Below are 23,172 nucleotides of genomic sequence, written 5' to 3' on the forward strand. Positions count from 1 at the left end.
AGTATCAATAGTGTTAACCCAGTATCAGTATCAATAGGGTTAACCCAGTATCAGTATCAATAGGGTTAACCCAGTATCAGTATCAATAGTGTTAACCCAGTATCAGTATCAATAGTGTTAACCCAGTATCAATATCAATAGGGTTAACCCAGTATCAGTATCAATAGTGTTAACCCAGTATCAGTATCAATAGTGTTAACCCAGTATCAATATCAATAGGGTTAACCCAGTATCAGTATCAATAGGGTTAACCCAGTATCAATATCAACAGTGTTAACCCATTATGGTATCAATAGTGTTAACCCAGTATCAGTATTAATAGGGTTAACCCAGTATCAGTATCAATAGGGTTAACCCAGAATCAGTATTAATAGTGTGAACCCAGTATCAGTATCAATAGGGTTAACCCAGTATCAGTATCAATAGTGTTAACCCAGTATCAATATCAATAGTGTTAACCCCGTATCAATATCAATAGGGTTAACCCAGTATCAGTATTAATAGTGTTAACCCAGTATCAGTATCAATAGGGTTAACCCAGTATCAGTATCAATAGTGTTAACCCAGTATCAGTATTAATAAGGTTAACCCAGTATCAGTATCAATAGTGTTAACCCAGTATCAGTATAAATAGTGTTAACCCAGTATCAGTATTAATAAGGTTAACCCAGTATCAGTATTAACAGGGTTAACCCAGTATCAATAGGGTTAACCCAGTATCAGTATCAATAGTGTTAACCCAGTATCAGTATTAATAGTGTTAACCCAGTATCAGTATTAATAGTGTTAACCCAGTATCAGTATTAATAAGGTTAACCCAGTATCAGTATCAATAGGGTTAACCCAGTATCAGTATTAATAGTGTTAACCCAGTATCAGTATTAATAGTGTTAACCCAGTATCAGTATTAATAAGGTTAACCCAGTATCAGTATTAACAGGGTTAACCCAGTATCAATAGGGTTAACCCAGTATCAGTATCAATAGTGTTAACCCAGTATCAGTATTAATAGTGTTAACCCAGTATCAGTATTAATAGTGTTAACCCAGTATCAGTATTAATAAGGTTAACCCAGTATCAGTATCAATAGTGTTAACCTAGTATCAGTATCAATAGGGTTAACCCAGTATCAGTATTAATAGTGTTAACCCAGTATCAGTATTAATAGTGTTAACCCAGTATCAGTATTAATAAGGTTAACCCAGTATCAGTATTAACAGGGTTAACCCAGTATCAGTATCAATAGTGTTAACCTAGTATCAGTATCAATAGGGTTAACCCAGTATCAGTATCAATAGTGTTAACCTAGTATCAATATCAATAGGGTTAACCCAGTATTTATTTATTTATTTATTTTACTAGACAAGTCAGTATCAGTATCAATAGGGTTAACCCAGTATCAGTATTAATAGGGTTAACCCAGTATCAGTATCAATAAGGTTAACCCAGTATCAGTATTAACAGGGTTAACCCAGTATCAGTATCAATAGTGTTAACCCAGTATCAGTATCAACAGGGTTAACCCAGTATCAGTATCAACAGGGTTAACCCAGTATCAGTATTAATAGGGTTAACCCAGTATCAGTATCAATAGTGTTAACCCAGTATCAGTATTAATAGGGTTAACCCAGTATCAGTATCAATAGGGTTAACCCAGTATCAGTATCAATAGGGTTAACCCAGTATCAGTATTAATAGGGTTAACCCAGTATCAGTATCAACAGGGTTAACCCAGTATCAGTATCAACAGGGTTAACCCAGTATCAGTATTAATAGGGTTAACCCAGTATCAGTATCAATAGTGTTAACCCAGTATCAGTATTAATAGGGTTAACCCAGTATCAGTATCAATAGGGTTAACCCAGTATCAGTATCAATAGGGTTAACCCAGTATCAGTATTAATAGTGTTAACCCAGTATCAGTATCAATAGTGTTAACCCAGTATCAGTATTAATAGGGTTAACCCAGTATCAATAGGGTTAACCCAGTATCAGTATAAATAGGGTTAACCCAGTATCAGTATCAATAGGGTTAACCCAGTATCAGTATCAATAGGGTTAACCCAGTATCAGTGTTAATTAGTCCCGTGCTTCGACTACTCAGACCCCTCACACATCCGGGCCATGCATTCTGATGGCCTCACAGACACCATACCACTTCTGACACCAATGTAGCAAACAGCGGGGCAGGGAAGTTAACCCAGGTCGCACATGTAAAAGGCCAACAACCTACGCATCGCGCCATTGGCACCAATTGGGTCACTTAGTTGGAATTGTGAAGTGGCTCATATAGCGAGGATCACTGCACTATAGTGGAACTATGATACAACTACATTATCATATGAAATGTAGAGGATCACTACACTATAGTGGAACTATGATACAATTACATTATCATATGAAATGTAGAGGATCACTACACTATAGTGGAACTATGATACAATTACATTATCATATGAAATGTAGAGGATCACTACATTAAAGTGGAACTATGATACAATTACATTATCATATGAAATGTAGAGAATCACTACACTATAGAGGAACTATGATACAATTACATTATCATATGAAATGTTAAATGTAGAACTATAATATATGAATATTGATATATTGAATTTGACTTGACCACGTCCAGTCAGCTCCATTTTGTATGATTAAACTGACACCAACCTGTCTCAGTAGTAGTAGACTGTTAGGAGTGTTTTACTGTCATTCACTATACTAACATTACACCAACCTGTCTCAGTAGTAGTAGACTGTCAGGAGTGTTTTACTGTCATTCACTATACTAACATTACATTTAATTTATCTACACACTTTACAATAATCCCTGGCAGGATTCTCACCTTGAAACTTCATTGCGATTTTTTTCTGTTCTGTTCTGTATATTCTGATGGGTGAGGCCTGAGCTGGAATGTGAAGCTAACTGAAGCTGGCTAGCTTTAGAAAACCAGTATATCAAGCCTGTATCATAGTATACCCCTCAGGCTACGTTCAGGTTTCAGCAAGAGGCAGGTATCAACATGCCGAGTCGTAGGCGACAACCTGGGTCGTATTCATTATTTTACTCCACAGCCAACAGTTTTAAGATGTTAAATAAAACATAAACTGTTTACTCTGAACGCTGTACAATGTGACCTAAACGGTTTCTGTTGCCAAACGTTTTGCTACGGTGGGCACTAATGAATACACACAAACTGTTTTGAGGAAGTGTAAGTTGTTGTTAGGCTCTCGAACAATATTTATTAGTCTCTCTTTCACACAACATACCTTCCTGAGTGAAAAGAGTTAACTGTAGATTATAAAGAGAACATGTTTGTTTGTTACTTGTTGTGTTTTAAGCCTGTTTTGAGAAGACAAGTCTATAGACCTATGATACAGTACACTCTTAGAATAAAGGGTTCCAAACGGGTCCTCCGGCCGTCCCCGTAGGAGAACGCTTTTGGGTTCCAGGTAGAACCCGTCTGGCTTCCATGTAGAACCCTCTGTGGAAAGGGTTCTTCACGGAACCCAAAAGTGTTCTACCTAGTACCAAAAAGGGTTCTACAAAGGGTTCTCCTATGGGGACAGCCAAAGAACCCTTTTAGATTGTAGATAGTGTAGGAGCGATCCCCCTGGGGCACACAGATGGGCACAGAACGAATTCACCCCACGCATCTAATTTATATCCAAAACATTTTAAAGAGAGTAGGACTATTAAAACACTGTCCACCAAAAATATAATTAACTATATGAATACTCATAACAATATCATCAACTATATGAATACTCATAACAATATCATCAACTATATTAATACACACAACAATACCATCATCTATATGAATACACACAACAATACCATCAACTATATTAATACACACAACAATATCACCAACTATATTAATACACATGACAATATCATCAACTATATTAATACACACAACAATATCATCAACTATATTAATACACATAACAATATCATCAACTATATTAATACACATAACAATATCACCAACTATATGAATACTCATAACAATATCATCAACTATATTAATACACACAACAATATCATTAACTATATTAATACACATAACAATATCATAAACTATATTAATACACATAACAATATCATCAACTATATTAATACACACAACAATATCACCAACTATATTAATACACACAACAATATCATCAACGATATGAATACACATAACAATATCATCAACTATATGAATACACACAACAATATCATCAACTATATTAATACACAACAATACCATCAACTATATGAATACACACAACAATATCATCAACTATATTAATACACATAACAATATCAACTATATGAATACACATAACAATATCATCAACTATATGAATACACACAACAATATCATCAACTATATTAATGCACATAACAATATCATCAACTATATTAATACACATGACAATATCACCAACTATATTAAAACACATGACAATCGTCGTCTTACCTTTTATCTCTCAATAGAAACAGAGTCTGTAATGATCATTCGGTCGTCGAAAGTTACTTTCGTTTGCTCTGCTCATTTACATATCAGGTTCTGCCTGTTCTCTCTCCGAGTCCCTCTCTCTTTACAGCTCTTACAATGAGCCTTGGCAAACATTCTACAACTGTCTGGAAGTCTATTGGAGGGATGTGACACCATTCTTCCACAAGAAATTACAGCATTTGGTGTTTTATTGATGGTAAATTTTCAATTGTGTTGAGACTCTGACCTGTCCAATGAGCCACATTGATTAAAGAATCCTACAGTACCAAAACACCCTCTCTCTCACACACACACACACACACACACACACACACACACACACACACACACACACACACACACACACACACACACACACACACGCGCAGTGCAGTAATTAGAATCCCAGTCTACTGTACACTCCCATCCTCTGCCTCTCTCCATCACTTTCTCTGTGTCGTCTGTTGCTGTCTCTGTTGGTGAGGGTTAGGCCTACTACAATACAACATTCACAACATGACAACACAACTACACAACACCATTAAATACAGTTGGTTACTACAATACAACATTCACAACATGACAACACAACTACATAACACCATTAAATACAGTTGGTTACTACAATACAACATTCACAACATGACAACACAACTACATAACACCATTAAATACAGTTGAGGGTTACTACAATACAACATTCACAACATGACAACACAACTACATAACACCATTAAATACAGTTGGTTACTACAATACAACATTCACAACATGACAACACAACTACACAACACCATTAAATAAGGTTGGTTACTACAATACAACATTCACAACATGGCAACACAACTACATAACACCATTAAATACAGTTGTTTCCTACAATACAACATTCACAACATGACAACACAACTACATAACACCATTAAATACAGTTGAGGGTTACTACAATACAAAATTCACAACATGACAACACAACTACATAACACCATTAAATACAGTTGGTTACTACAATACAACATTCACAACATGACAACACAACTACATAACACCATTAAATACAGTTGGTTACTACAATACAACATTCACAACATGACAACACAACTACACAACACCATTAAATACAGTTGGAATGTAGTTAGAACTCTCAAACTGTTTCCATCAAACAGAAAAACAACCAGAAAGCTGGATCAACACCTTTAGATTTCTAGATGCTGCATGTTGCTGTTTCATTACCCAGACAGCTGTTTAAGGTCATACCAAGGCAGAGTGCAGTATCAGCATTTTAAGGGTCATAGGTCAGATCAGTGGTCATGGTTGATATGCATGGACTAGAAAACAAATTTAAAGTCATTTTTCTCAGATTCACTGTTTGTGTAGATGCTGTTTGTCTATGTAGGACAGTAGTTCAGGTGGCTGTTTGTGTAGATGCTGTTTGTCTATGTAGGACAGTAGTTCAGGTGGCTGTTTGTGTAGATGTTGTTTGTCTTTGTAGGACAGTAGTTCAGGTGGCTGTTTGTGTAGATGCTGTTTGTCTTTGTAGGACACTAGATCAGGTGGCTGTTTGTGTAGATGCTGTTTGTCTTTGTAGGGCAGTAGTTGGCTTCCCTTGTACCTTAGTCTGCCTCCTGTCCCTCCTATCTCCATGGTTGCACCTTCCTGAAAACAATGACTCCATACTTTGCTGAAACCTGTTCTGCCAGATCATGTCCTTAAAGACTAGAATGTTCCATTGTGGTTACCCAAAAAGATGACAAGATAGTTCACACATTTATCATCCAGGGTTACTGTCAAACAGACATGTGACATTTCTGGTTTGTCCATAACTTGTTTCCTGCTTGTAGCAGGCCGTGTTAACAGGAATCATTTTCTCTAACTAGAAGTCATGTGATTTTGTCACGCTTGTCGTCGGTGATGGAGGACCAAAACGCAGCAGGTATGTGAATGCTCATCTTGATTTTTAATTATCTTCAAAAATGAACATACAAAATAACGAAAAAACGAACACTCGACAAATAAACAGTCTGGTAAGGCACAAGGCTATACACAGAATAATCACCCACAAATCACACACACAAACACACCCTCATATATGGGACTCTCAATCAAAGGCAGATAGACAACACCTGCCTTCAACTGAGAGTCCCAACCCCAATTAACCAAACATAGAAACACACACACCAGACTAACCATAGAATACAAACACATAGACCATCAACCAAAAACCCGGAAATACTAAATCAAACACCCTTTACACAAACACACCACCCCGAACCACATAAAACAAATACCCTCTGCCACGTCCTGACCAAACTACAAAAACAATTAACCTTATACTGGCCAGGACGTGACACACCACCTCTGTCGTGTACCAGTTCACCACTGGCCTGAAATAAACCCTCAATTCAGAGGTCAGGTCTTAGTCTTACGGATCCTGGATCCACCCGTGCACGGTTTCCAGCAGTTCCTTGGGACGACAGAGGCAGGTATTGAGATCCGGCTCGAAGGACCAAGTTGTCACGAGAATTTTCATCCCAATGTTATTAACTCAAAACTCACTATATGCTTTGACCAATTCCCCGGGGGTTGTAAGGCCCCGGTTAATAGAAGAATTCGACAAAGTCCCAGAAGTCAGCAAAAGGTTAGTTCTTTATTGAGAGAGCTCTTAATATCATACAATGTACACAGCCTTTTATACCTAACATTTGGTCATAACATATGTCATACTCCTTACAAATGCCCCTCCTCTTCTTTAACCTGTCTGGGCTAGGGGGCAGTATTTTCACGGCCGGATAAAAAACGTACCCGATTTAAACTGGTTACTACTCTTTTCCAGTATATTCGGATATAAAACACTCCAAAGTTTGTAAAATTGTTTGAATGGTGTCTGTGAGTATAACAGAACTCATATGGCAGGCCAAAACCTGAGAAGATTCCATACAGGAAGTGCCCTGTCTGGCCCATAAATGGCATTCTTCTGCTTCTGTGGCATCTCTATTGAAAATACAGCATCTCTGCTGTAACGTGACAATTTCTAAGGTTCCAATAGGCTCTCTGAAGGAGAATGAGTTATGAATTAACAGGTATAAATGATGGGTTATGAATTAACAGGTATAAATGATGGGTTATGAATTAACAGGTATAAATGATGGGTTATGAATTAACAGGTATAAATGATGGGTTATGAATTAACACATCCCCTGCGAGCCCAGGCATTTTAATACCTTCAGGATTTCTTACGGTCCATGTGCAATGTATATGGTTATCTCTGTCTCTCTCTCCATCTCTTCTTTAACAAGCAGCCATGTTGTTGTCATTCCACTAGGGACCTGTTTTCAGCATTTTAAGTCTCCAGTCAATAACCGGTACACTGGGATTATCCCTCAACACCCTTTACACATGTACTGTACTGGGATTATCCCTCTACACCCTTTACACATGTACTGTACTGGGATTATCCCTCTACACCCTTTACACATGTACTGCACTGGAATAATCCCTTTACACCCTTTACACATGTACTGCACTGGGATTATCCCTCAACACCCTTTACACATGTACTGCACTGGGATTATCCCTCTACACCCTTTACACATGTACTGCACTGGAATTATCTCTCTATACATGTACTGCACTCAGGGTACAATTACATGAAATTTTCTCAAGCGCAATTCCTGAGGGGGACACCAAAAGTAGTGCTGTAACACATAGCCTACATTGTAATATGGTAAATGTATATTGAGGAACCAAAGAAATAAGGTGTTTGCCGTACTCCTAACTACCGGTACCCAAAACTACACAACTAATCACAACAGCAATACCATTGCCTTTAACAAATCTTAGTTCAGTCACCAGTTTAAGTTGAGAGTGGGGGTATCCATGGCATTTTCCAATTATGTTCCTATTTTACTAGTCCAAAAAATTGAGAACCTTTCATAATGTTGCCAAACAAAGACTCAACAAACTTACCTGAGACTCCCTGTCTCTGCCAGTCTGTCCCTGCATATCTGTCCCCAACTCTGCTGTCTGTGTGCCATCTGTTGCCTGCTCTGCCTAATGACATCATTGTGAAACATTTCCATTAGAATTTCATTTCTTTCTTATGAACTTTTTATCAACTAGTCTTTGAGATATTAGGCTACTAGGGATCTTACTATGCGTTTTGGTGTATTGAAAAATACTCTGATGTCCGTCTTTTATTTTTCTGCCATTAGTCTAGTCGCTAATGCTAACTAGCTATTATCTCCGACCATGAGTTCACTAAGATACTCTCCTCCTGTTAAAGAGGAGGTCTGTTGGACGGAGAAAGAAGCTCTGGGGCTGAACATTGTCGTGAAAGAGGAGGAGGAAGAGGAGGCTGTTACAATACAAAAACAAGTAGAGGGTGAGGCTGTTACAGTGAAAGAAGAAGAGAAAGACGTTTCAGAGAAAGAAGAGGAAGACGCGTTCAGAGTGAAAGAGGAGGAGGATGTTACAGTAAAAGAAGAGGAGGATGCAGTTTATGGAGTGAAAGAGTGAAAGAAGAGGAGGAAGAGAAAGAAAATGAAGACGTTTTTGGAATGAAGGATGAAGAGGGGGAGATTACTGTCACATTAGAGGAGGACGAAGAAGAGAAGACTGGAGAACTGATTAACACCAGTAAATACAGTGAGTACTATCTAATAAAACAGGGACATTGATCTGATTAACACCAGTAAATACAGTGAGTACTATCTAATAAAACAGGGACATTGATCTGATTAACACCAGTAAATACAGTGAGTACTATCTAATAAAACAGGGACATTGATCTGATTAACACCAGTAAATACAGTGAGTACTATCATATAAAACAGGGACATTGATCTGATTAACACCAGTAAATACAGTGAGTACTATCTAATAAAACAGGGACATTGATCTGATTAACACCAGTAAATACAGTGAGTACTATCTAATAAAACAGGGACATTGATCTGATTAACACCAGTAAATACAGTGAGTACTATCTAATAAAACAGGGACATTGATCTGATTAACACTAGTAAATACAGTGAGAACTCTCTAATAAAACAGGGACATTGATCTGATTAACACCAGTAAATACAGTGAGTACTATCTAATAAAACAGGGACATTGATCTGATTAACACCAGTAAATACAGTGAGTACTATCTAATAAAACAGGGACATTGATCTGATTAACACCAGTAAATACAGTGAGTACTATCTAATAAAACAGGGACATTGATCTGATTAACACCAGTAAATACAGTGAGTACTATCTAATAAAACAGGGACATTGATCTGATTAACACCAGTAAATACAGTGAGTACTATCTAATAAAACAGGGACATTGATCTGATTAACACCAGTAAATACAGTGAGTACTATCTAATAAAACAGGGACATTGATCTGATTAACACCAGTAAATACAGTGAGTACTATCTAATAAAACAGAGACATTGATCTGATTAACACCAGTAAATACAGTGATTACTATCTAATAAAACAGGGACATTGATCTGGTTAACACCAGTAAATACAGTGAGTACTATCTAATAAAACAGGGACATTGATCTGATTAACACCAGTAAATACAGTGAGTACTATCTAATAAAACAGGGACATTGATCTGATTAACACCAGTAAATACAGTGAGTACTATCTAATAAAACAGGGACCTTGATCTGATTAACACCAGTAAATACAGTGAGTACTATCTTATAAAACAGGGACACAAACTCTGCAGTTGTTGAACTAATGTGTGATTTTTAAAAGGGCATTCTACACTCAAATATGTTTTTGTACTGTATGAATTGTTCATGACGTCCTCCAGGGATTTTTAAACTTTTCCTGTTGAAAAGTGAAATAAATACAGTAAAGTATAAACACACTAATGGGAAACAAATAAATGTTTTGAGCAAAATAGTGTTTTTTTAACAACTGCAAACTAGAAGGAGTGAGTGATGTCATAGTAAGGCCTTCAAGGAGTTGGCTTGATGGGAAGTCGTGATGTCATCCAATAGGAGACTGATCTTCATGTGAATATTCATTATTCTTTTTAAAATCCTTCCTGTTCTGTCAAGTTGGTTGTTGATCATTGCTAGAAAGCCGTTTTCAAGTCTTGCATTGACTTTCAAGATGATTTAAGTCCAAACTGTAACTAGGTCACTCAGGAACATTCAATGTCATCTTGGTAAGCTCCTCCAGTGTAGATTTGGCCTTGTGGTTTAGGTTATTGTCCTGTTAGGACGTTTTTCTGTATTCAGATCTCTGAAATGCACTCTACCTACGTAACATTTAGTGTCTCCTTATGTTACGCTGGCAAAACAGTTTTTATGGGCACAGAAATCCTAAATAATTTCAGAGTTTGCTAAATCCAATGGTTCTAACCGAGAGTCACCTTAACTTTATTGACAACACCCAAATAGATACTGTCATTAACGTTGTTCTTCAATAATTACACATAATACTTAATACTGTAGCTGTTTAGTTACAGTCACATGTTCAACTATCATCAGCTGATCCAGGAAATCATTTTCTGAATGACAGTCACATGACAAACATCACGACATGCAACAACAACCAAAGTGCTTCTTCATTCATTACTCTGGTAAAGACAGTTATGCCGTGCTCCACGTTGGATCCAACATCCCTAACAAATTGATGTTTATAATGCGTTATTGTCTGCTTGATTTACAGTAGGGTCTTGTTAGTCTGTTTGGACACAGAGATACTTAGCTCATAATGTGTAGAGAACTGTTCCTTGATGGATAGGCTATTGTACAACACACAGAGCTATTTTCCTTTATTCAGGACATTTAGAATGACAACACATTACAGAGTAGCCTAGTGGGATTATTCACAAAATTATCTGGTGATCAGGTTATGAAATGTCATGACAAAGACATGTTAGTTTCCATGTTTCACCTGAAATATTAAATTATATATAGTCTTAGGTGAAGTAGGTCTATGTTGTTGTTAGGTGAAGTTATGGGTCCTACAGTAGGTCTATGTTGTTAGGTGAAGTTATGGGTCTTACAGTTGGTCTATGTTATTGTTAGGTGAAGTTATGGGCCAATTTGTTAAACACTTAGTGTACAAACCCTCATTGTCAGGCTGATGTTAAAGCTAGCCAAATAGCATTTTACTGGTTGAAGTGTTTTTTAAGTATAAATCAGTTGATATGCGACAATAACACAAACATATTAAGTAGGTGATTCAAGCGAGTCTTACAATTATAATCCATATTTAATGTGAAATGCACTCATAAGCAACCTGTAAATGGAGGCTATTTTTGCTGTCAGCCTATGAGAACTCCCCTGAGTTTCCCCCACGGTGGTGAATTAGTGAATAGACACAGAGCTTAATGTGAGTTTCCTTGAGTAGCACTCCTGATCTTGTGCTGTAATATTCAGAATACATTGTGAAAACTAAAATCTTTGCTCACTATTTTTTGCTCCAGGCAGATATACTACATCCATAACTAGTGGTTTCCTCATTACCAGATATACTACATCCATAACTAGTGGTTTCCTCATTACCAGATATACTACATCCATAACTAGTGGTTTCCTCATTACCAGATACACTACATCCATAACTAGTGGTTTCCTCATTACCAGATATACTACATCCATAACTAGTGGTTTCCTCATTACCAGATATACTACATCCATAACTAGTGGTTTCCTCATTAGCAGGGAAGTGTTTCTGCAATCATTTTTGTGTGCGCATTGACCTCGTGTCGCAATTTTAGCAAACACAGAAAGGGGCCAATATTGGAGACCAAAAGTCATCTGGCACACTGCTTAGGGTTTCAACAACTTTAAAAACTTTTCTAGTTACTACTAGTGTGAAAACAAGACAAAATATGATTGTTGCTAAGTTGACTGTCTTAATTGTCAAATATTTTAACAGACGTCAATTGTTGTACAACTTCATGGGTATGCTCTGGGCATCACCTTTTACCTCAAATAAACAGTGGATTTCTGCTGTTGTGGACCTTTAATCATCTATCTGACTTTGTTGTTCACACAGGAGAGAGATGGGACTATCGTGGTTCCTCTGGGGAGCCTCAGCAACATCATGATGCTGACGAGGCAGAGAAGAGTCTCTCCAGATCAGAACTCCTCAAGAAACACCAGCGAGTTCACACAGGAGAGAAATCTCACTGCTGCTCTGACTGTGGGAAAAGATTAAACTCTTCACTAGGCCTTAAAATACATCAAAGAATTCACACTGGAGAGAAATCTTATGGCTGTGATCAATGTGGGAAGGGTTTTACTCAGCTAAACAGCCTGATAGTACACCAGCGGACACACACAGGAGAGAAACCTTATGGCTGTAATCAATGTGGGAAAAGTTTTACGACATCTAGCTATCTAACTATACACAAGAGAACACACACAGGAGAGAAACCTTATAGCTGTGATCAATGTGGGAAGAGTTTTTGTCAATCTAGCCATCTGACAGTGCACCAGAAAAGACACACAGGAGAGAAACCTTATAGCTGTACTCAATGTGGGAAGAGTTTTGTTACATCTAGCCAGCTCACATTACACCAGAGAACACACACAGGAGAGAAAACTTATTGCTGTGGTCAATGTGGGAAGAGTTTTACTAACTCTAGCAGTCTGACTCTACACCAGAGAATCCACACGGGAGAAAAACCTTATAGCTGTGGTCAATGTGGGAAGAGTTTTGTTCAATCTAGCCATCTGACTCAACACCAGAGAACACACACACGAGAGAAACCTTATAGCTGTGGTCAATGTGGGAAGAGTTTTACTAAATCTAGCAGTCTGACTAAACACCAGAGAATACACACAGGAGAGAAACCGTATAGCTGTGATCAATGTGGAAAGAGTTTTACTAAATCTAGCAGTCTGACTAAACACCAGAGAATACACACAGGAGAAAAATCTTATAGCTGTGGTCAATGTGGGAAGAGTTATGTTAAATATGCACATCTGACTCGACACCAGAGAACACACACAGGAGAAAAACCTTATAGCTGTGGTCAATGTGGGAAGAGTTTTGTTCAATCTAGCCATCTGACTCTACACCAGAGAATACACACAGGAGAGAAATCTTATAGCTGTTGTCAATGTGGAAAGAGTTTTGCTGCATCTGGCAGTCTGACTCGACACCAGCGAGTACACACAGGAGAGAAACCATTCCACTGTTCAGATTGTGGGAAAAGATTCTCAACTTCACAGAATTTGAAGACGCACCAGAGAACACACACAGGAGAGAAACCTTTTAGCTGTGATCAATGTGGGAAGAGTTTTACTACATCTAGCAGTCTGACTAAACACCAGAGAATACACACAGATGATAAACCTTATAGCTGTGATCAATGTGGGAAGAGTTTTGTTAAATCTACACATCTGACAGTGCACCAGAGAACACACACAGGAGAGAAACCTTATAGCTGTACTCAATGTGGAAAGAGTTTTACTAAATCTAGCAGTCTGACTCTACACCAGAGAATACACACAGGAGAAAAACCTTATAGCTGTGGTCAATGTGGGAAGAGTTTTGTTCAATCTACAGATCTGAGAGTGCACCAGAGAATACACAGAGGAGAGAAACCTCTTAGCTGTGACCATAGATAATCTGATAAAAGATCTCTGATCAAATATTAGAAAATACATTAAGGAGTTGTTTCATGATATCAATGAATTAATGTCACAATGTAGAATGTTTAAACATTGTAGAAGGAGTATTTTAATGATGTCACAATGTAGAACCCTAAACGTTTGTCCCCTGTTCTATTGATTTCAACATGATATGGATATTAGCCTCAGGGGGAAAATCCAGGCTCTGAAATGGAAGAGTTACTATTTATGTGATTTAACAAAAAGTGACTAACAAAAAAAGAGTTGTGTTACACTTACCACGTTGGCGACCCACTGGAATCAAAATGCAACACTTCAAAATGTAGCTAGCTGTTTTCTACAAATTGTCCTCTAACCAGGGATGTACACATTATTCCCAGATTCCGTGTGGTTTTGGAGCTGTTAGTTTTAACAGGACTTGCAACCTCATCTCCCTTCTGTCACACAAATGATTTTAGCGATGAGTTATGACAAATAAGTGTTGTGTTCCTTTGTTTAGGGACCCCTAAATTTAAATGTTTCACTCCAAAATGTAGCTGACTGTCTTCGGCAGGTTGTCCTCTAACCAGTGAGGTAAAATATATCTCCCATTTCCATGTGTTTTTTAGTTGTGTTAGTTTCAACAGCACGTACAACCTGATTTCCCCCCTAATCGATATCAGTGATTTATTGCTACTTGTCAAAACAACAGTGTTTCTGGTGCTTGTGCAGTTTATAAGGTGCTTGTTTTTAAAAAGTAATATGATTATTGTGGCAGATGTTTGTGTATATAGCACATGTTATGTTTAGGTTTTCAATTTATCACAAACTGTTTCTGCATATTGGTTATTGATTTGTACATGTTAAAACTGTGTTTTGACATTGGGGATATCCCACCTAGAAAAATGTAATTGAAAATACTTTGAAAAAAGGACTATGCAACCAAATATTTATTTATGCAACCAACTGACAATTTTTGGTACAATTATATTGACATTGTTGCCCTGCTATTAGAATATCAGGGTTCATTCTCAGATGTGCCAACCCAAATGTACTAGAGCATGACATTGGGGACTGGGCCCCGATCCAACAACATGCCTATCTAGTGAACCCTGAGAAGAGAGAGAAGCTCGAAATCAGACATGTCCGTGGTGAGGACAACTTGGTTGCTGATTGTGGGCAGTTAAAAAGTTTTGCGTTAGCCAGTGCGTTGCCATTGATTACAATTTATTTTGACTGGTTTTTTGGCGATGAGTTTTATCTCTTATTCTTTTCTGTATTTTTCATTCCAAGGGGACCAGAGTTCTAGAAGGGGGAAAAAATATAAAAAATCCAGAAGCGTTTTAGGAAGACAAGGTTTTTTTCTTGTTTTTAATTGTTGACAGCCAGTAGACACCATGTTTATATTGGTGAAGGTGAAGCATTGTAGTTGATTATAATGTGAAATGGAAGTTGTTTTCTGTTGGTGGTGAGCAAACTTTTAAGGTGTTAGTCTTTGGTTTTTCCATTTTGTTTTGAGGTTTGACTTTAGCACGTCTAGCTCGTTAGCACGTCTAGCTCGTTAGCACGTCTAGCCCGTTAGCACGTCTAGCTCGTTAGCACGTCTAGCTCCGTCAGCACGTCTAGCTCGTTAGCACGTAGGACGCACTGATTGGTGTCACCTCGTTAGTCAGTATGTGTTACACCTGTGCTGGCTTGTCCATCTCGTTAGTGGGAAGGTGTTTCACCTGAGCTGGTCCAGGTTCTATTTAAGAGTGTCTGGCCCAGTGCTCCAGTTGTCTTGATACATGTGGAGAGTCAACACCTTTAGTTGCTCCACCTTTTTGGTTTACTTCCTGTCTTTAAGTTTGGTGTGGGTTTTTCTTTTGTTTGTCTCTTCTTGGGCAGATTTAGTGGGTCTCATGGTGGGTGTCTTTTAGGTCCCAGTTGTTGTTACTAGTCAACTTTCAGTGGACACTGAGAGCAAAATTGCAAGATTATGTTATAATACTTTTATTGCATCAAATGGTTGTTTGATGCAACAGAATAGAGGGTTCTTAGAACTATTGTGTCTGTGTTCTACTGAGGATGGGCCTCTGGGAGAAAACACTGACAGGAGATTTACAATGTCTTTTGGGTGATAAAACCTAAAGAGACTGCATTCCAGAGCATGAGATAATGTTTCTGTTCTATATGGTACCAGGGAGAGATGACCCCAGGGCCAGACCCTGGTCTCTACACAAAGAGTACTGTTTTTACAGCAGATACTGTCTGCTGAGAATTATAAGTATCTTTCATACAAATCTTAACCTTGTGACCCGTTCTATACATCTGTTGTTCGTCATGTAGGTTGAAAGGGCTATAAAAGACCTTTGTACTTTTGTCCCGTGGGTCCACCAGCCATCATTATCGTAGGGCACTCAATTGATTCACTTTATATGTGTGTGTTGTATTGACCTGCTCCCTTATAAGTGAATAAAGATTTAGTTTAAGAATAACTCTGACTTGTGTGATAAGTTTGTCTCAATTAATATTAAAGAAATTCACCACAATTGGCGATGGGGATGTGAATCTTGACTTGGTGACCGCTCCTGGTGACCTGGGTAAATGGTGGTCCAGGGATCCCTCTAACTTGGGATCTCAGGGAGACCACACTTCGGGAACAGAACAAATGGACCCACCTTTGATCCGAGAGGCAGCGATCCAAGTGGATACCACATCTCGAACGTAGTTTTAAAAAAGAGGTGAGTGAAACACGCAAAGTGGAGTTTTTAGAAAATCCTCGTAGGCTCTGAGTGTGTATTCCTGTGTCTAGGTGTAAACAGGGCCCAGTCAGGAGGCTCTGAGTGTGTATTCCTGTGTGGAGGTGTAAACAGGGCCCAGTCAGGAGGCTCTGAGTGTGTATTCCTGTGTGGAGGTGTAAACAGGGCCCAGTCAGGAGGCTCTGAGTGTGTATTCCTGTGTGGAGGTGTAAACAGGGCCCAGTCAGGAGGCTCTGAGTGTGTATTCCTGTGTGGAGGTGTAAACAGGGCCCAGTCAGGAGGCTCTGAGTGTGTATTGCTGTGTGGAGGTGTAAACAGGGCCCAGTCAGTAGGCTCTGAGTGTGTTTTCCTGTGTAGAGGGGGCACCTTGGAGGTGTAAACAGGGCCCCCTCAGAAGTGGTGAATTCCAATGATTTTAAATGTGCTGCCAGGTATGCCCTGGGTTCGGTCATTTAGAGTTAAATATCTAGAATCTGTGTGAACGAGATGACAACTAGAATCTGTGTTTACTAGTTAAGACCATTTATGATATAGTACAAGATAGTAAGGTGCACCTGTAATTATTTTAAACCTGTAATTGTTTTAAACCTGTACCCCATTTTAGATATATTGAAAGATATGAATGTATGAGTTACATTATCCTAGGAACTAACCATGAGATAGAAATGTGGAAATATTCCCGCAGGTTAAAATATTGTTGAAAAACAACTAATTGATTAGGTATGTTTGGGAATAGCATTGTGTGACTGTGATATGAGAGTTGTGTGACTGAGTCATAATCTGATGTTTGGATAGTAACAGAGATCTATAGTTCCTCCTAGAGATCTATAGTTCCTCCTAGAGATCTATAGTTCCTCCTAGAGATCTATAGTTCCTCCTAGAGATCTATAGTTCCTCCTAGAGATCTATAGTTCCTCCTAGAGATCTATAGTTCCTCCTAGAGGTCTATAGTTCCTCCTAGAGATCTATAGTTCCTCACAGAGATCTATAGTTCCTCACAGAGATCTGTAGTTCCTCACAGAGATCTGTTGTTCCTCCTAGAGATCTATAGTTCCTCCTAGAGATCTATAGTTCCTCCTAGAGATCTATAGTTCCTCACAGAGATCTATAGTTCCTCCTAGAGATCTATAGTTCCTCCTAGAGATCTATAGTTCCTCCTAGAGATCTATAGTTCCTCCTAGAGATCTATAGTTCCTCCTAGAGATCTATAGTTCCTCACAGAGATCTATAGTTCCTCCTAGAGATCTATAGTTCCTCACAGAGATCTATAGTTCCTCCTAGAGATCTATAGTTCCTCCTAGAGATCTATAGTTCCTCCTAGAGATCTATAGTTCCTCCTAGAGGTCTATAGTTCCTCACAGAGATCTATAGTTCCTCCTAGAGATCTATAGTTCCTCCTAGAGATCTATAGTTCTTCCTAGAGATCTATAGTTCCTCCTAGAGATCTATAGTTCCTCCTAGAGATCTATAGTTCCTCCTAGAGATCTATAGTTCCTCCTAGAGATCTATAGTTCCTCACAGAGATCTATAGTTCCTCACAGAGATCTATAGTTCCTCCTAGAGATCTATAGTTCCTCCTAGAGATCTATAGTTCCTCCCAGAGATCTATAGTTCCTCCCAGAGATCTGTAGTTCCTCACAGAGATCTATAGTTCCTCACAGAGATCTATAGTTCCTCACAGAGATCTATAGTTCCTCACAGAGATCTATAGTTCCTCCTAGAGATCTATAGTTCCTCACAAAGATCTATAGTTCCTCACAGAGATCTATAGTTCCTCACAGAGGTCTATAGTTCCTCACAGAGATCTATAGTTCCTCCTAGAGATCTATAGTTCCTCCTAGAGTTCCTCCTAGAGATCTATAGTTCCTCCTAGAGATCTATAGTTCCTCCTAGAGATCTATAGTTCCTCACAGAGATCTATAGTTCCTCACAGAGATCTATAGTTCCTCACAGAGATCTATAGTTCCTCATAGAGGTCTATAGTTCCTCATATATAAATATGCTTAATCAGATGATTGACATGTGGATAATAAGCTTTATTATAACGTTATCTTGGGGTTCCGTTCCTTCACTGCCCATCATAGAAGATCACAGGGTGGTATTGAGAGGGGGATGACTGTGGAAATGAGTCTTAATCTGATGTTTGGATAGTAACATAGAAATATGCTGAATCAGATGATTGAAATGTGGATAATAAGCGGGATGATATTTTAGAAAGCAGCGGAAGATCTATAGTTCCTGGGAGGCTTTATTTTGCCGTGGTCTCTGGGAGGTTAGAGAACAGTTGAGGATCCCATGGTCATTGTCTGGGAAACTAAAGTTTATTTTTGGTTCTGCTGGGAGGATGTTTGGAGAGATGCTTCGTTGCTATGGAGAGTCCCTGAAAAAGCAAATGGAATGGTTGTCGTGACTACCTGAGAATTTCTTACGTTTTATATGGATTCTGTGAATATATGAACATATGATGAATTGTATGTGTGTATAATGATTACTAGAGATTTGATGAAGTAATACTGGGAATATAATTAGATACAATTTAAACAACCCATATGTAGACGAACATAGGCTTTGAGTTGGTATCTTTAATGGATCATTTGATAAAGATGAGGTTTAAGCATTATTAAACACTCTACAAAGTCTGGCCAGTTGTCTCAGAAACTGATGGGAGTGTGTCCACTTTAGGGTAAGTTACCCTAACGATGTAACTATAAAACGCTTATTGGATTTTCTCCGTCCGGGTACTACATTTCAAATACATGTAAATCTACATTTGAAATGGGGGGGGGGGTTCTTCCTGGTATGAGAGGAGTTGGGGGGGAGTTTAGTTAGTTAATTAACAAAGCTAACATTAGCTAGTTCATTATCACAAAAGTGAGAACTGCTCTAGACTCAAACTTACGTTAATGAGTGTAAAGCCATATTGTCTTTATGGAAACGATATACAATATATGGGAAAGAATATAGTTGAGGAAATAATCCAAACCTAGTTGTGCCTAGTTAGGACATAACGTTAGCTAGCTAGCTAACGGTACTGTACTGTAGCTCATACAACGCCGACGGTCAAACCCGGCTTTCTAATATTTACGTTCATTAACTATAGTAACGTTATGGAAGATATTCACAGAAAACCATCATTGTCTTCGTTATTCATTATTAGTATGTTATATTATTATAATAAATTATTTCGAGACATATTCAGAGCCAAACATTAACCCAACGTAACCTTTTTAACTGTTGTCGCATCCAAACTTGTCACTATCGTTTTCAGTTGTAATTGCGAAGTTCCCGGAAGAAGTCCAGCAACAACGGAGGTTCCTCGATGAACCCACCTTCTAACAAGTTCTTTGAAGAACCTTTTGGGGCTGTTTTTCATTGACCAAGAACCCTACGGTTCTTAGGTGGATCTGAGAACAACTCCAGAGACCACGGCAAAATCAAGCCTCCCAGGAATTATAGACCTTCCGCTGCTTTCTAAAATATCATCCCCCTCTCAATACCACCCCGTGATCTTCTATGATGGGCAGTGAAGGAACGGAACCCCAAGATAACGTTATAATAAAGCTTATTATCCACATGCCAATCATCTGATTAAGCATATTTATATATGAGGAACTATAGATCTCTGTGAGGAACTATAGATCTCTGTGAGGAACTATAGATCTCTGTGAGGAACTATAGATCTCTGTGAGGAACTATAGATCTCTAGGAGGAACTATAGATCTCTAGGAGGAACTATAGACCTCTAGGAGGAACTATAGATCTCTAGGAGGAACTATAGATCTCTAGGAGGAACTATAGATCTCTAGGAGGAACTATAGATCTCTAGGAGGAACTATAGACCTCTAGGAGGAACTATAGATCTCTAGGAGGAACTATAGATCTCTAGGAGGAACTATAGATCTCTAGGAGGAACTATAGATCTCTAGGAGGAACTATAGACCTCTAGGAGGAACTATAGATCTCTAGGAGGAACTATAGATCTCTAGGAGGAACTATAGATCTCTAGGAGGAACTATAGATCTCTGTTACTATCCAAACATCAGATTATGACTCAATCACACAACTCTCATACCACAGTCACACAACTCTCATACCACAGTCACACAACTCTCATATCACAGTCACACAACTCTCATATCAGAAAATATGAAATGGGGTCCAGGTTTAAAATAATTACATGTTTAAAACAATTACAGGTGCACCTTACTATCTTGTACTATATCATAAATGGTCTTAACTAGTAAACACAGATTCTAGTTGTCATCTAGTTCACACAGATTCTAGTTGTCATCTCGTTCACACAGATTCTAGTTGTCATCTCGTTCACACAGATTCTAGTTGTCATCTCGTTCACACAGATTCTAGTTGTCATCTCGTTCACACAGATTCTAGTTGTCATCTCGTTCACACAGATTCTAGTTGTCATCTCGTTCACACAGATTCTAGTTGTCATCTCGTTCACACAGATTCTAGTTATCATCTTGTTCACACAGATTCTAGATATTTAACGCTAAATGACCGAACCCAGGGCATACCTGGCAGCACGTTTAAAATCATTGGAATTCACCACTTCTGAGAGTCACACAGACACTTTTCAGAATGAGGTCCTTCTTCCAATAGAGTTTAACCAGGTACCGTGTTTCACACAGAACCCACAGTCACCCTGGCCCCTCACCCCTACAGACCAATCCCCACTGTGATCAATTCAGTGTCAGGACAGCTCTAGGTCGCCCGCAACCGACCAATGATAGGTGTCTGAGTCGACTGACTCTCAGATCATCCTCCACTGACTCGGCCCTGTTTACGCCTCCAAGGTGCCCCCTCACACAGGAATACACACTCAGAGCCTACTGACTGGGCCCTGTTTACACCTCCACACAGGAATACACACTCAGAGCCTCCTGACTGGGCCCTGTTTACACCTCCACACAGGAATACACACTCAGAGCCTACTGACTGGGCCCTGTTTACACTTCCACACAGGAATACACACTCAGAGCCTACTGACTGGGCCCTGTTTACACCTCCACACAGGAATACACACTCAGAGCCTACTGACTGGGCCCTGTTTACACCTCCACACAGGAATACACACTCAGAGCCTCCTGACTGGGCCCTGTTTACACCTCCACACAGGAATACACACTCAGAGCCTCCTGACTGGGCCCTGTTTACACCTCTACACAGGAATACACACTCAGAGCCTACTGACTGGGCCCTGTTTACACCTCCACACAGGAATACACACTCAGAGCCTCCTGACTGGGCCCTGTTTACACCTCCACACAGGAATACACACTCAGAGCCTCCTGACTGGGCCCTGTTTACACCTCCACACAGGAATACACACTCAGAGCCTCCTGACTGGGCCCTGTTTACACCTCTACACAGGAATACACACTCAGAGCCTACGAGGATTTTCTAAAAACTCCACTTTACGTGTTTCGCTCACCTCTTTATTTTTTTTAAACTACGTTCGAGATGTGGTATCCACTCGGCTCGCTGCCTCTCAGATCAAAGGTGGGTCCATCTGCTCCGTTCCTGAAGTGTGGTCTCCCTGAGATCCCAAGTTAGAGGGGTCCCTGGTGCACCATTTACCCAGGTCATCAGGAGCGGTCACCAAGTGAAGATTCACATCCCCATCGCCAAATGTGGTGTTAATTTCTTTAATATCAAATGAGGAGACAAACTTATCACACAAGTCAGAGTTACTCTAAAACTAAATCTTTATTCACTTATAAGGCAGCAGGTCAATACAACACACACATACAAAGTGAATCGATTGAGTGTTCTACGATAATGATGGCTGGTAGACGAATCACCCCCAGATGATTCATTGAGAGATGAATCACCCCCAGATGATTCATTGAGAGATGAATCACCCCCAGATGATTCATTGAGAGATGAATCACCCCCAGATGATTCGTTGAGAGCCATGAGACAAAAGTACAAAGGTCTTTTAAAGCCAAGACACACCCCTTTCAACCTACATGACCAACAACAGATGTATAGAACGGGTCACAAGGTTAAGATTTGTATGAAAGATACTTATAATTCTCAGCAGACAGTATCTGCTGTAAAAACAGTACTCTGTGTAGAGACCAGGGTCTGGCCCTGGGGTCATCTCTCCCTGGTACCATATAGAACAGAAACATTAACTCATGTTCTGGAATGCAGTCTCTTTAGGTTTTATCACCCAAAAGACATTGTAAATCTCCTGTCAGTGTTTTCTCCCAGAGGCCCATCCTCAGTAGAACACACAGACACAATAGTTCTAAGAACCCTCTATTCTGTTGCATAAAACAACCATTTGATGCAATAAAAGTATTATAACATAATCTTGTAGTTTTGCT

The 23,172-nt window shown here is 39.0% G+C and overlaps 1 protein-coding gene across 1 annotated transcript; it reads left to right on the forward strand.

Moving 5' to 3' along the window:
• Nucleotides 1-8,117: 8,117 nt before the first annotated feature.
• Nucleotides 8,118-14,291, forward strand: LOC145875730 (uncharacterized). Its single transcript, XM_082971555.1, has 2 exons — nucleotides 8,118-8,133; nucleotides 12,517-14,291. Exons 1-2 carry the CDS (start codon nucleotides 8,118-8,120, stop codon nucleotides 14,094-14,096), a joined length of 1,596 nt encoding a protein of 531 aa, XP_082827681.1. The 3' UTR covers nucleotides 14,097-14,291.
• The last annotated feature ends 8,881 nt before the right edge of the window (nucleotides 14,292-23,172 follow it).

Source organism: Salmo salar, unplaced genomic scaffold, assembly GCF_965601325.2.
Source record: "Salmo salar unplaced genomic scaffold, fSalSal1 ptg000322l, whole genome shotgun sequence".
Taxonomy (NCBI): Eukaryota; Metazoa; Chordata; class Actinopteri; order Salmoniformes; family Salmonidae; genus Salmo; species Salmo salar.